The 15,571-nt window shown below is 35.2% G+C and overlaps 1 protein-coding gene across 1 annotated transcript in view; it reads right to left on the bottom strand.

The window, feature by feature from the left end:
* LOC126883655 (uncharacterized) overlaps positions 1-14,917 on the bottom strand; it is a 59,142-nt gene extending 44,225 nt beyond the window's left edge. The window contains exon 1 of the mRNA XM_050649310.1: positions 13,606-14,917. Within this exon, the coding sequence (XP_050505267.1) occupies positions 13,606-14,917 (1,312 nt within the window). The remainder of the gene's footprint in view (positions 1-13,605) is intronic.
* Positions 14,918-15,571: the final 654 nt, after the last annotated feature.

The following is a 15,571-nucleotide window of genomic DNA, read 5'->3' as shown; positions in this document are numbered from 1 at the left end:
TATTACCATCCCCATATATATTCAAAACTACGCACCCCTTAAAAAAACGACAGTACGCCCATAACATGGCTAAAATCGGCACAAAAAATTTTCGAATAATTTTAAAAGCCTAAGTCCAGAAGCACAAACCTCATATTGCTACTTACACATCTGTACAAAACTCGCACCCCTTAAAAATCCGAAACGACGCCACTGACAGGGTTAAACCGGGCACGAAAAATTCGCAAAAAATCAAAAATCTTTTCCACAAGCACAAACACCATTTTTTATTTTGTTTTTAATCTCACGTCTATGCAAAACTCGCACCTATAAAAAATCCGTAACTACGCCACTGATAGGGTTTAAACCGGCACGAAAAATTCGCAAAAAATTCAAAAAGCTTGTCCAAAAGCACAAATCTCATTTTGTGATTTTTTTTCTAAATTTCACGCCTGTGAAATTCACACCTCTAAAAAACCACAACCAAGCCACTGACCGAGTTAAAATCGACACGAAACATTCGCAAAAAATTCAATCACTTTAAGTCCAAAAGCACTAATCTCATTTTGCGGTTTTTTTGAAAATATCGCCATTTCCCCCCTTTCTTCTCCCCATGGATGCGCCACTGATTGAAACTTGTTTTTTCGAATCCGCTCTGTCAAACCATTTACAATAATAAAAGTTTGAGCAAAATCGAAGCCATAGGGGCGGAGCCATGTCATTTTTTTTATTTATATTTTAAATTTTTTTTTTTGATATTTCCCACCGAAAATTGAAGATTTTAAAAAACGTATATTTTTCGTCTCATCGGCGCGGCGCGCAAATTTCAATACCTCGCGCAATTCGATACGTTTCGCCGTAAGGGCGCTACTGGGACGTGAAGTCAAAAAGTTGACACCACTTTGGTAGCCACCCCCACCCTTACCGTAGGGTTTGGAAAAAAATAGAAGTTTTCGTAAGTATGGGACCTGTGAAATATTTGGGCTTTGGTGGAAATCTTACAAAAGTTTGAAAACTCTGGGCACACAAGGGACGACATCGTCATTTTTGGCCATTTCATCAAAATTTCCCCTTTACGAATTTTTTGTGCCGCCCCTGTTCGATCTAGCGGCACCAGTCGAAAATCACATTTACTCCTGACGCTTATCGTCAAAACGCGCTAAAATTATATCACATACGACCAACCCACCTCCACCGCGTTATTCGCGTTCGACCAACCCGCTCCCCACCCCTATGAAAAACTCGCTCCCATTAAAAAAAAGAAAGTACGCCCCTGGGAGGGATAACCTCTGCACCACAAAATCTAAAAAAATTTAGAAAGCTTAAGTACAAACGCACAAACCTCTCCGGTCAAAAGCACCCGTTTCACGCCCATCAAATTTTTTTTAAATTTTTTCTGCAACCCGCAAGTTTGCAAACTTTTTGCGACGCCTCTGGTCGAGCTAGCGCACCCCGGACAAAAGTGACACTTATTCCTAACCCTCGGCTTTAAAACCCAATGAAATTTTTTCGCCTTCGGCAATCGCTCCCCACACCCCTAATCAAAACTCGTACCCCTTAAAAAATCCGAAAGCACGCCCCTGACCGATTCGAAATCCCCACCAAAAATCATCAAAGAATTCAAAAAGCTTAACTCGAAAAGCACAAATCTCCCCACCTCGTACTTCCGGAGCTACAAAATCGCCCCAATTTGAATTAGTATATACTATACTCCAATATACTATACGATACCATACTACGGCACTTTTGTTTAAAACTTTTTAACCAGAAATGATTTTTTAAGTCACGTCGAATAATATATCGCTTATACTATTTTAGTGAGTTTAAAACGGTACTTCTATTTACTACTCGAAAACCTTATTTTTTAGATCAAAATTCTCACGTTTTCAGTAAAAACTCGTACCTTTAAACAAATACGAAAGTACGCCACTGACAGAGTCGACATCGGCAAAAACAAATCGCAAAAAACTCCAACCTCATATTTCCCTCTCACGCCTATACCAAACTCGCTCCCCTTAAAAATACGAAAATACGCCACTGACAGGATCGAGATCAGCAAAATTAAATCGCAAAAATTCATAAAGATTAAGTCCAAAAGTGCAAACCTCATATTGCCCTCCCAGGCGTATCCATAACTCGCACCCCTTAAAAAATCCGATATCACGCCACTGTCAAGGTTAAAATCGACACAAAAAATTTGCAAAAAATTCAAAAAGCCTAAGACCAAAAGTACAAACCTCATATTACCATCCCACACCTAGTCAAAACTCGCACCCCTTAAAAAATACGAAAGTACGCCAATGAAAGGGCTAAAATCGGCATAAAAAATTCCCAAAATTTTTTAAAAGCCTAAGTCTTGAAGCACCGACCTCATATTGCCACTTACACGCCTATACAAAACCCGCGCCCCTTAAAAAATCCGAAACGACGTCACTGACAGGGTTAAAACGGGCACGAAAAATTCGCAAAAAAGTTGAAAAAGTTTAAGTCCAAAAGCACAAACCTCATATTAGCATCCCCATATCTATTCAAAACCCCGCACCCCTTAAAAAAAACGAAAGTACGCCCGTGACATGGCTAAAATCGGCACAAAAAATTCTCGAAGAATTTTAAAAGCCTAAGTCCAGAAGCACAAACCTCATATTGCTACTTACACACCAATACAAAACTCGCACCCCTTAAAAAATCCGAAACGACTCCACTGACAGGGTTAAACCGGGCACGAAAAATTCGCAAAAAAATCAAAAAGCTTTTCCACAAGCACAAATACCATTTTTTATTTTGTTTTTAATCTCAAGCCTATGCAAAACTCGCACCCCTAAAAAAATACGTAACCACGCCACTGACAGAGTTAAAATTGACATGAAAAATTCTCAAAAAATTCAAAAAGCTTAAGTTCAGGAGCACATACCTCATATTGCTACTAACACATCTATACAAAAGTAGCTCCCCTAAAAAAATCCGAAACGACGCCACTGACAGGGTTTAAACGAGCACGAAAAATTCGCAAAAAATTCAAAAAGCTTGTCCAAAAGCACAAATCTCATTTTGTTATTTTTTTTCTAAATTTCACGCCTATGCAAAATTCGCACCCCTAAAAAATCCGCAACCACGCCACTGACCGAGTTAAAATCGACACGAAAAATTCGCAAAAAATTCAATTAACCTAATTCCAAAAGCACCAATCTCATTTTGCGATTTTGTTGAAAATATCGCCATTTCCCCCCCTTTTTTCTCCCCATGGATGCGCCACTGATTGAAACTTGATTTTTCGAATCCGCCACGTCAAACCATTTACAACAATAAAAATTTGGCCAAAATCGAAGCCATAGGAGCGGAGCTATGTCATTTTTTCTGTTTTTTGTATTTTTTTTAATTTTCATTTTTTTTTTGACATTTCCTGTCAAAAATTGAAAATTTCGAAAAATACACATTTTTCGCCTCGTCGATGCACAAACTTTGATGTCTCGCGCGACTCGATACGTTTTGCCATAAGGGCGCTACTGGGGCGCGAAGGCAAAAAAATGACTCCCCTTTGGTAGCCACCCCCACCCTTACCGTAGGGGTGGGGAAAAAAAGAGAAGTTTTCGTAAGTATGGGAACTGTGAAATATTTGGGCTATGGTGGAAATCTTACAAAAGTTTGAAAACTCTGGGCACACGAGGGACGACATCGTAATTTTTGGCCATTTCATCAAAATTTCCCCTTTGCGAATTTTTTGTGCCGCCCCTGTTCGATCTAGCGACACCAGTCGAAAATCACATTTATTCCTAACAATTAGCGTCAAAATTCGCTAAAATTATATCACATACGACCAACCCATCCCCCACCCCTATAAAAAACTCGCTCCCCTTAGAAAAAAAGAAAGTGCGCCTATGGGAGGGATAAACATCCCACCCAAAAATTGCAAAAAATTTAGAAAGCTTAAGTTCAAACACACAAACCTCCCCGGTCAAAAACACCCGATTTACGTCCATCTGAATTTTTTTTCAACTTTTTTACCCTTTTTTTCTTCAACTCGCAAGTTCGCGATTTTTTTGTGACGCCCCTGTTCGAGCTAGCGCACCCCAGACAAAAGTGACACTTATTCCCAACCCTTGGCTTTAATACCCAATGAAATTTTTTCGCCTTAGACAATCTCACCCCCAACCCCTAATCAAAACTCGTACCCCTTAAAAAATCCGAAAGCACGCCCCTGACCGAATCCAAATCCCCACCAAAAATCATCGAAAAATTCAAAAAGCTTAACCCGAAAAGCTCAAATCTTCTCACCTCGTACTTCCGGAGCTACAAAAACGCCCACTTGTGAATTATGTATATAGACTAGTTAGGCCGTACTAAATCCATAGAATAGTATAATTTTATACTAATACTATTAATATACTATACTATACTATACTACGGCACTTTTATTTAGAACTTTTTAACCAGAAATGATTTTCTAAGTCACGTCGAATAATATATCGCTTAAACTATTTTAGTTAGTTTAAATCGGTACTTCTGTTTACTACTCAAAAACCTTATTTTTGAGGTCAAAATTCTCTCGTTTTCCGTACAAACTCGTACCTTTAAACAAATACGAAAGTACGCCACTGACAGTCGAAATCGGCAAAAACAAATCGCAAAAAATTCAAAAAACTCAAACCTCATATTGCCCTCCCACGCCTATGCCAAACTCTCTACCCTTAAAAATATGAAAATACGCCACTGACAGGGTCGAGATTAGCAAAATCAAATTGCAAAAAATTCATAAAGATTAAGTCCAAAAATGCAAACCTCATATTGCCCATATCCATAACTCGCACCCCTTAAAAAATCCGAAACCACGCCGCTGTCAGGGTTAAAATCGACACAAAAAATTCGCAAAAAATTCAAAAAGCATAAGACCAAAAGTACTAACCTCATATTACCATCCCCACACCTATTCAAAACTCGCACCCCTTAAAAAATACGAAAGTACGCCCATGAAAGGGCTAAAATCGGCATAAAAAATTCTCGAAGAATTTTAAAAGCCTAAGTCCAGAAGCACCGACCTCATATTGCTACTTACACACCTATACAAAACCCGTGCCCCTTAAAAAATCCGAAACGACGTCACTGACAGGGTTAAAACGGGCACGAAAAATTCGCAAAAAAATTGAAAAAGTTTAAGCCCAAAAGCACAAACCTCATATTACCATCCCCATATCTATTCAAAACCACGCACCCCTTAAAAAAACGAAAGTACGCCCATGACATGGCTAAAATCGGCACAAAAAATTCTCGAAGAATTTTAAAAGCCCAAGTCCAGAAGCACAAATCTCATATTGCTACTTACACACCAATACAAAACTCGCACCCCTTAAAAAATCCGAAACGACGCCACTGACCGGGTTAAACCGGGCCCGAAAAATTCGCAAAAAAATCAAAAAGCTTTTCGACAAGCACAAATACCATTTTTTATTTTGTTTTTAATCTCAAGCCTATGCAAAACTCGCACCCCTAAAAAATCCGTAACCACGCCACTGACAGTGTTAAAATTGACATGAAAAATTCTCAAAAAATTCAAAAAGCTTAAGTTGAGAAGCACATACCTCATATTGCTACTTACACACCTATACAAAAGGAGCTCCCCTAAAAAAATCCGTAACGACGCCACTGACAGGGTTTAAACCGGCACGAAAAATTCGCAAAAAATTCAAAAAGCTTGTCCAAAAGCACAAATCTCATTTTGTGATTTTTTTCTAAATTTCACGCCTATGCAAAATTCGCACCCCTAAAAAATCCGCAACCACGCCACTGACCGAGTTAAAATCGACACGAAAAATTCGCAAAAAATTCAATTAACCTAAGTCCAAAAGCACCAATCTCATTTTGCAATTTTGTTGAAATTATCGCCATTTACCCCCCTTTTTTCTCCCCATGGATGCGCCACTGATCTAAACTTGATTTTTCGTATCCGCTACGTCAAAACATTTACAACGGTAAACATTTGACCGAAATCGAATGCGTAGAGGCGGAGCTATATCATTTTTTCTGTTTTTTTTTATTTTTTTTATTTGTAATTTTTTTTTGACATTTCCCACCAAAAATTGAAAATTTTAAAAAACGTATATTTTTCGTCTCGTCGATGCTCAAATTTTGATGCCTCGCGCGATTCGATACGTTTCGCCGTAATGGCGCTACAGGGACGTGAAGTCAAAAAGTTGACCCCATTTTGGTAGCCACCCCCACCCTTACCGTAGGGGTGGGAAAAAAAAGAGAAGTTTTCGTAAGTATGGGAACTGTGAAATATTTGGGCTATGGTGGAAATCTTACAAAAGTTTGAAAACTCTGGGCACACGAGGGACGACATCGTCATTTTTGGCCATTTCATCAAAATTTCCCCTTTACGAATTTTTTGTGCCGCCCCTGTTCGATCTAGCGACACCAGTCGAAAATCACATTTATTCCTAATAATTAGCGTCAAAATTCGCTAAAATTGTATCACATACGACCAACCCATCCCCCACCCCTATAAAAAACTCGCTCCCCTTAGAAAAAAAGAAAGTACGCCTATGGGAGGGATAAACATCCCACCAAAAAATTTCAAAAAATTTAGAAAGCTTAAGTTCAAACACACAAACCTCCCCGGTCAAAAACACCCGATTTACGTCCATCTGAATATTTTTTTCAAATTTTTTACCCTTTTTTTCTTCAACCCGCAAGTTCGCGATTTTTTTTTGACGCCCCTGTATGAGCTAGCGTCACCGGGTCAAAAGTGACACTTATTCCTAACCCTTAGCTTTAAAACCCGATGAAATTTTTTCGCCTTAGACAATCTCACCCCCCACCCCTAAGCAAAACTCGCACCCCTTAAAAAATCCGAAAGCACGCCCCTGATCGAATCCAAATCCCCACCAAAAATCATCGAAAAATTCAAAAAGCTTAACCCAAAAAACACAAATCCCTCCACTTCGTACTTCCGGAGCTACAAAAACGCCCCAATTTGAATTAGTATATAGACAAATATAAAAACTGTAACTCTTCGTCACTGGAATTCATTTTTATTCTACAATTTTTAGAACTTTGACATTTAAAAATTCTAATTACTTTCAAACCACAAAACTGTCAAAACTTTTGTTGTAATTCATTGGTCATACTGTCATCACCATGACAACGCGAAAGATAAGGATTGCGACCATGACAACGCGAAAGTTAAAAACAGTGCGAAAAAGTAAAGCCCATTTAAAATACATTGTTACTTCACGCACACTTTAAATCCTTCATGCACTGCTATCTATAATGACAGTTTTCACAAACTAAAAACTTATACATAATATAACATAGAGTAGAAAAAGTACTTTTTATAATATCACGGTTTTGTTATTGTACATGTACATATTAAATATACGTACAATAACAAAACCGTGATATTATAAAAAGTAGTTTTTCTACTCTATGTTATATTATGTATAAGTTTTTAGTTTGTGAAAACTGTCATTATAGATAGCAGTGCATGAAGGATTTAAAGTGTGCGTGAAGTAACAATGTATTTTAAATGGGCTTTACTTTTTCGCACTGTTTTTAACTTTCGCGTTGTCATGGTCGCAATCCTTATTTTTCGCGTTGTCATGGTGATGACAGTATGACCAATGAATTACAACAAAAGTTTTGACAGTTTTGTGGTTTGAAAGTAGTTAGAATTTTTAAATGTCAAAGTTCTAAAAATTGTAGAATAGAAATGAATTCCAGTGACGAAGAGTTATAGTTTTTATATTTGTTTATCGTAGATAAAATATTGTATGAAACTGTACGTGAAGTACTTTTTGCAAACTTACGCGATTTATAGCACTCACTCCGTTGTCGCTCGTACTCTAAATATCGCGTGCGTTCGCAAAAAGCATAATTAACGAACTGTTTCATAAAATAACTATTTTTATTAGAGTGTAATTTTTGGAATTTTAAGCATTTTATCGTTAAATCGTTTATCGTTAAATAATTTTATATTCTTTCCTGTAAATAATAAAAAGGTTTTATTATAAAAAGTTCTTTTTTATAAAAGTGTAATTATTAAAAGAAAAAATGACGTAGTTGGTCACTTAGAAATCTTGTTAAATCGAAATTGTTAATTTGAATGTGACTGCCGAAATTTTTAAACGTCTGATTTTTTGAAAATAAGGATTTATCTGATCCATCCATTAATTTGGGATCTATAAATCAGGTTTTTGCATAAACTAGTAATTATTGGAGTTAGTAAAATTTATTTTGAGGATATATTGCTAGTTTAGTCCAATTTTTGGGATAACATACGGCTGTGGTGTCATTTCTTCGATTTGATACGAATGAATGTCTGGTTTGAGGCCAAAAAAGGATTGAAGTTGCGCTGAAAACACGTGATTATCTGAAAGCTGGAAGACCCCATAGATTTTGGGGTTTTTCCACAAGGTTTTTTATTTAAGGGTTCATTTGGTGTGATCTGTAAAATTCCTGTGAGGAGCTGTATTTTGTTTAGGAAGTTGTTAAAGAGTTTCGTCGCCGGTGGGTCTAAGGGTGTGCTCACTACGGAGACCAAAGGATTGTATCCTCGCTCCGACCCTCGCTACCTGGTATTTATATTCGTGAATTCTCGCATATAAAATAATGTATTTATTTTACATCGAAACTATATTATCGATCGCTATGTAAAATAAATACATTATTTTAAATGCGAGAATTCACGAATATAAATACCAGGGAGCGAGGGTCGGAGCGAGGATACAATTCTTTGGTCTCCGTAGTGAGCACACCGTAAGAGTCTTCGGAAGTGGGTGAAGAACTGGATCTCAGATGAGTTTTAAACTTTACTTTTATGATTGTGATTTGTTATCATTTAGTTTGTTGATCGTTTTTTTTTAATTTGTAGTATTTGATAATTTAAGTTGCGTTGGTTTATTTGTATAGTTTTTTTTATACATATAAGAGTTTTCGGGGTAAATTATTTATTTGTTGAATTCAGGTATCTACATTAGGTTGATTTTTTTTTATTTATTAATAATTTCTTTTATAATTTCTTATGTACACGGCTCTTGATCGGATAGTCGATTGTTCATTTTCCGCTACGCGTACTCGACTTTACCATTCGCAGAGCTCTACAATTGAGTCTCGATATTTATAAATTAGGTTTTTTATATACGTTTATTTATTTCTTTGTTGCTACCCATATTTAGGTAATTTACCCAGTGATCAGGGGGTAGTTGTTTGGTTTAGTTTGGTTAGTTTTAGTAGTTAGTTTAGTATAATTTAAAAAGTGTTCAATATATGTGCTCAATTAAAGTGTCAAAGGTGTAGTATTATTCCGATTTTTTTGGCAAATTCGGGAATTTAGGTAGACTGGATTGGTGTTTGGGGCATGAATTTGTCTGGCGCCCATTTAACATCAGAATAGTTAAATTGGGAATCCACCCTATCTTCACTGTATAAAAGCTAGCCCGCAACACCTGTGCTCTCACCTCCAACGAATTGTGTGTTGACTTGTGAGGTGGTGGCAAGGTTAAGATGGTTTGGTCATGTTCAAAGTCGAGACGTTAATCACCCAATACGAAGAATAGCTGAAGTGCAAATTCCTGGAAGGAGTAGGAGAGGAAGACCAAAGAAGACTTGGGGGGAGACGATAAGGCAGGACATGTTGGTAAAAGGGATTAACATTGATATTATCCAAAATAGAATTGTAGACCGGCCTAGTTAGACTCAAATATAAGATTGAGGTTACAATAATTACCATCAAGCTGAAAATTGGCAGGATTGTTCAAAATAACATCATAAATGAAATCTAAAAGTCCTCCTAAATCCGAGCCGAGCTAAAAAATTACGCGGGGTCAAAGGTCACCAAATATGGTTTTTAGCATTTTCAGCGAAACGGTAAGTTTTATCATAAAATTAGTTTTAACAAAAAATGTAGATTAGATAATCCTCTATAAAAAATATCTTAATACTTTTTTCGTAAGAGCCACCGTTTTTGCGATACAACGATTCAAAGAGGTGAAAGAGTTCTAATCGTCATAATATACAGAGATAGTCTGTATTTTGGAATAAATTCAATATCTCAAATACTCATTGTTTTTTTGAAAAATGCTCAGACCCGTCGATTAGTATTTCAAGTTGTCATTTTTGACATACAATAATAATGTATGCAGGATGTCCCAATTTAGAGATATGACGTCATTGTTGATTTTATTAAATGGCAACACTATCATTTTGATAACTATTTTGATAGGGTGTGTAAAGTTATACACAACTGCAAAATTTCAAATTTTTATTCCCTACCATTTACAAGATAATAAAAAATAACAAGGTTATGAAAAACAAGTAATAAAAAAATAATTAAATTTAATTATTTCAATTAAGCAAATACTCATAATGTTGCCCTCAATTATTGTCAAATTGTCAATGGGCAACGTTATGAGCATTTGCTTAATTGAAAATAATTAAATTCAATTTGATTACTTGTTTTTCATAACTTTGTTATTTTTTATTATCTTGTTAATGATAGAGAATAAAAATTTGAAATTTTGCAGTTGTGTATTACTTTTCACACCCTATCACAATAGCTATCAAAATGACAGTGTTGACATTTAAGAAAATCAACACTGACGTCATATCTCTAAATTGGGACACCCTGTATACATTATTATTGTATGTCAAAAATGACAATTTGAAATACTAATCAACGGGTCTGAGCATTTTTCAAAAAACAATTAATATTTTAATTATTGAATTTATTCCAATTTACAGACATAACTGTTATTTTCTATTATCTTGTAAATGGCAAGAAATAAAAATTTGAAATTTTGCAGTTGTGTATAACTTTTCACACCCTATCACAATAGCTATCAAAATGACAGTATTGCCATTTAAGAAAATCAACAATGACGTCATATCTCTAAATTGGGACACCCTGTATACATTATTATTGTATGTCAAAAAGAACAATTTGAAATACTAATCGATGGGTCTGAGCATTTTTCAAAAAAACAATTAGTATTTGAGATATTGAATTTATTCCAAATTACAGACTCTCTCTGTATGTGTTAGTACACCACGTACTCGTATTAAATCACTGAAGCTGTAATATAAGTACAGTAAAACCCCGAAAATCCGAACTAATTGGGGGGACAGCCTGTTCGGATTCCAAAAATTCGGATTATCCGAAAGTTAGCCTAACTAATAATTCAAAGCTTTCGTTTTCGTTGATTTTGAGACGCAAAACATTCTTGAAAGAGTGTGGATAATATTTTTGGACTCAAGTTGACTACAAGAGAACCGGACTTTTATGTTCAACTTTCAGAAGCACTACGTATAAAGTATGTATTCACTTTTAAGAAATTTTTTAATGTCAAAGTCCTATTAATCCTACATTGTTCAATTTTGTAGGTTTACTTTGTATCATAAATATGCTTGTAGTGTTTTATCTTGAATTTTTTTTAAATTTTTTTCATTTTCCGTTGGTTCGGATTAGCGGGGTTCTACTGTAAACACAATATCCTATCGATCAACTTAACTTATATTATACATAATACTATAAGACATTATAAATATGACAATGTTTCTACTATACAGCTTGCGGTCTACCGAGGGATGAAATATATAAGCTGTATTATACCGGGTGTCCACTTATATTTTACTCCATTTTAACTGCCTATAACTTCTAAACGGTTTAAGATAGAAATATGCGGTTTTCGTTGAAATGTTTTATTTTAGCAAAAGTTTTGTCTGAAAGGATTGAATTTTTTATATCGCTTTCAAATACGAAAATAAAAATGGCGGATTTTAAAAAAAAAAACGTTGTTGACTTTTTTTTTTACGGAACACCCAGTATATTTTTTTGTAAATTGAAAGAAATGTCATTCACCTATCCAGCGATATAAAGTTTTCAAAATCGGTTGTCAAATCACTGTAACGAAGCAAATTGATATTATGTTATGTGATTTCCACATTGCGTTGCAACAACGTTTTTTTCAAAAATCCGCCATTTTTATTTTCGTATTTAAAAGCGATATAAAAAATTCAATCCATTCTGACAAAACTTTTACTAAAATAAAACATTTCAGCGAAAACCGCATATTTCTATCTTGAGCCGTTTAGAAGTTATATTCAGTTAAAATGGGGGAAAATATAAGTGGACACTCGGTATTACAGTGCCAACAAAAAAATCTTTACGAAGTGAATGTAGCGTAAAAATAATAAGAATTATTATTTCGATTTTACGGCTTATTCCCAACAAAAATAGTAAATTGATATGACATTCTTCTTACTTATGCGTCTTATTCAATAATTGAATTTGTAAAGATGTGTTTAAAGCACACTTACAAGTTCATGTAAGGCTCATTTTCCGCCCACACCGTACTTATGCCAATACATTTTATTTCTTTTTATTACAACCATAAGATAGCCTAATTATTCTTTTTTCATGTTCAATTTGTAAAATTTCATTTGATCTATTAGTTAAAGAATTACAATAAAATAACACAGTCGTGCACTTCGCCGTACGCTAGTTTACAGTGCGCCAATAGGGAGTTTTTGTTGCTACGTAACGTACGCATCTCCGTATACGTAAAGCAACTAACGTGTCGTAGAGGATGAATGTTAAAATAGGTAGTTTTTGTAACTGCCTTAACGTAACGTAAAGCAAATCGTAAAGTCATTTTTAAATTCCGTTGACATTCAAAAAAATAAAACAATGTTCACACAATATACAATTAATATACAAATGTAAAAAAAGATAAATGAATGATGAAATTGTATGGTTTTAATTGCTTCTATTTAAATATAAAAATATTATGTTTCCTTAGGTTAAAATTTTTTTATTTTTGTTTATACCTACTTTTTAGTTGTAAATTATTGTATACCTACATCAGAATTCCAGTAGGTATAATGTAAATAGTGTGGTAATATTTATTTGAAAATTTTACTGAAACTAGGTCATTTGTTTATCTAGTTATTAATTGTGGTGATCACTGTATTTCTTAAATTAATACAAGATTTGTTTGTTTTGCTTTATTAATAGACAACTTAAAAACAATAAATTTTTTTTTTATTATTTAAATTAACGTGCATGTGACATCTATGGCCATTAGCACGAGTTACAGTTTACATGGTAATATTATAAATTACAAATTATAAAATTATAGTTAACATTAGTAGTAGTTAACATAAGTAAAAAAAGATCAGTTAACAATAATTATATTTTGTTTAACAGTTGATTCTTCTCGAGGAATTTGATAACCTTGTTGATTTGGTCTGTACTGTTGAGGACATCTTTGAAGTTAGGACTAATACCAAGCTGTTGGCGTTACGGGTATGTCCTATACGCAGTCTTCGTAAGATTGCCATGTTTTTCCGAGATAAACTAGGGCAGGTAAATAGGTTCACTGAGGGCTTAATTTTATGCAGCACTGAAGTAATTTTATTCCAGTGAATTTGCCAGGTGGACAGAGTGTGCTTCTTCAGTCTGGCTTTTAGATCATTACAGATTTGTACATTAAGTATGGTATCCATCGATGATGCAGCTTTTTTGGCAAGGCAATCGGCTTTTTCGTTACCACTAATGCCAACATGGGATGGTACCCATAATAAAGTGACTTTTGTATTATTTTTAGAAAAGATCGGTATCATTGGTGTTGGAGGTACATGAATTATTGGATGAAAGGCTTGCAACTTCGTCAGCGTCTACGGGATTTAATGTGATCTTAAGCTTTTTAGATAATCTTGTAATTCGATTTTTAAGCGATCTATCAGATACAGCTTGATATATTTGCGTAAGGTCTTCTAAAAGAGACTTAATGTTGGTGGTAAAGTTATGAGCTTCTTTGAGAGGATCACTGCTACCAAAGGAATTTTCCAGGAAGGCAATAAGCTGTAATGCTGTCAAAGAAAATCTCTCTGGGTTAGCACTAATTAATTGTTCAATAGTTGATTGAGCAGAGGGAGTAATTTTACCAAGTTCTTTGTCATCAGTTTTTAATTTCTTTTTAGGAGCTGTTTTAGGAGTTGAAAAGGCTGTGGGAGATTTATCATTTATAGGGTTTAAGTCTGGGGGGTTATCAGTAACCGATAAAGTGGGTGATTCGAGACTTGTTTCGGTAGAATAAGTTCTTTTGATGCAAGGATTTGAAGGTAAGGACACTGACATTAGAGACTGTTCATTTGGAATTATTAAGTCGTTATTAGTTGGATTGATTTCTTCTTTTGAGGAGGAGGAAGGACGAGACATAGTAGAAGGAGTTTCAAATGGGATTAGGCTAGAAGTTGTATTTTGAGAAAGATTGGTAGATATTTCTTGAGGGTTAGAACAGGAGTCTGCAGTGTGTCCAGATTGTTTACATAAGAAACATTCAAGTTTATCCGAAGTGATAAAGATTCTATTATTGTTATTTTCATGCGATATTAAAATTGAGGTATTTAATTCAAAGTTTTCTTTATCCGGTATAATATAGATAGAGCGTCGAAAACTGAAAATGTGAGCGTATTCGTCCTCAGGTGAGCCGCATCGGATAAAAGAGATAGGAGAAGCAAGTTGTAATCGAAGTTCTTCTTTAAGTGCTTGCTCTATGAGTGAATTCGGGATCGAAGGGCTCACGTTGGACAGTAGTAGCCTCTTTGCAGGTGTAATAAGTCTGCGAATAGATACTGTTTGATTTCTAACAGTAATGGTCGGATAATTTTGCAGGAGATTATCCACTACGGATAAGGAAGAAAGATATATGCATATACGCTGGTTAGAAATTCGTGAAGCAAAGGTTATTTCTTTAGGGGTAACAATTTCGCCGATTGCCTTGATGTATTCAAATAGCACGACGTCAGGAAGAGCGTTCATAACGATGGCGAAACTTCTACTGGGACATGATATTGCTGTTGTAGGTTTTTTTGGTGTGATTTTTGTTACTGCGGCGAAGCTGGGTTGTACTGTTTGTGATGATGTTTGAGATGATGTTGATGCCATAATTTGATTTTAATATTCTGGATGCCAAAATATTAAATATGTATGGCCAGTAAGAACTGGCCTAATTTTTTGGTTGTCGATATTTGCTGTTAATTAAAAATCGCCTTACCAGTATTTTTGTTGGTAAACACAGCACATTAACTAACTAGTTTTTATATGATACACTATTAGCAGAGACGATAAGCGAGGAGTACTTTACTTGTTGGCTTCTGAAATGGGAATGAATAAAATTTTAAATCTATTATGAAGTTCCAATTAAAAACACAGAATAATTTTACTCAAATAGACTAAACCAATAACCAATATAACCTTAAAATGTTTATAAACGGGTAGTACGCTGATGAAATGTTCATTTGGTAGGTAATCGGGCAAGATCCTCGTGTGCATTCGGTGACTTTCGGCTCGATAGGGATGCGTGTGAACCTAACGTACCAGCCCGTAACCTTAGGTAATACGTATCGCGATACGGGAGTTCAACCATTAATGCGCAAGCGTATATGTCAAAAAGATGCGTTACGTTTACGTATTTGTGTGCACAAAAACTCCCTAATATTTGTGAGCAGGGCAGTGGCGGCCCGTGAGGTAGTGCCATAGAGCCATGGCACTACCTTGCTAACTATCCATAAACATATTTTTTATCTTCAAAACTTTTTA

Source organism: Diabrotica virgifera, chromosome 4, assembly GCF_917563875.1.
Source record: "Diabrotica virgifera virgifera chromosome 4, PGI_DIABVI_V3a".
NCBI lineage: Eukaryota > Metazoa > Arthropoda > Insecta > Coleoptera > Chrysomelidae > Diabrotica > Diabrotica virgifera.
This window is presented reverse-complemented; position numbering and strand designations above follow the sequence as displayed.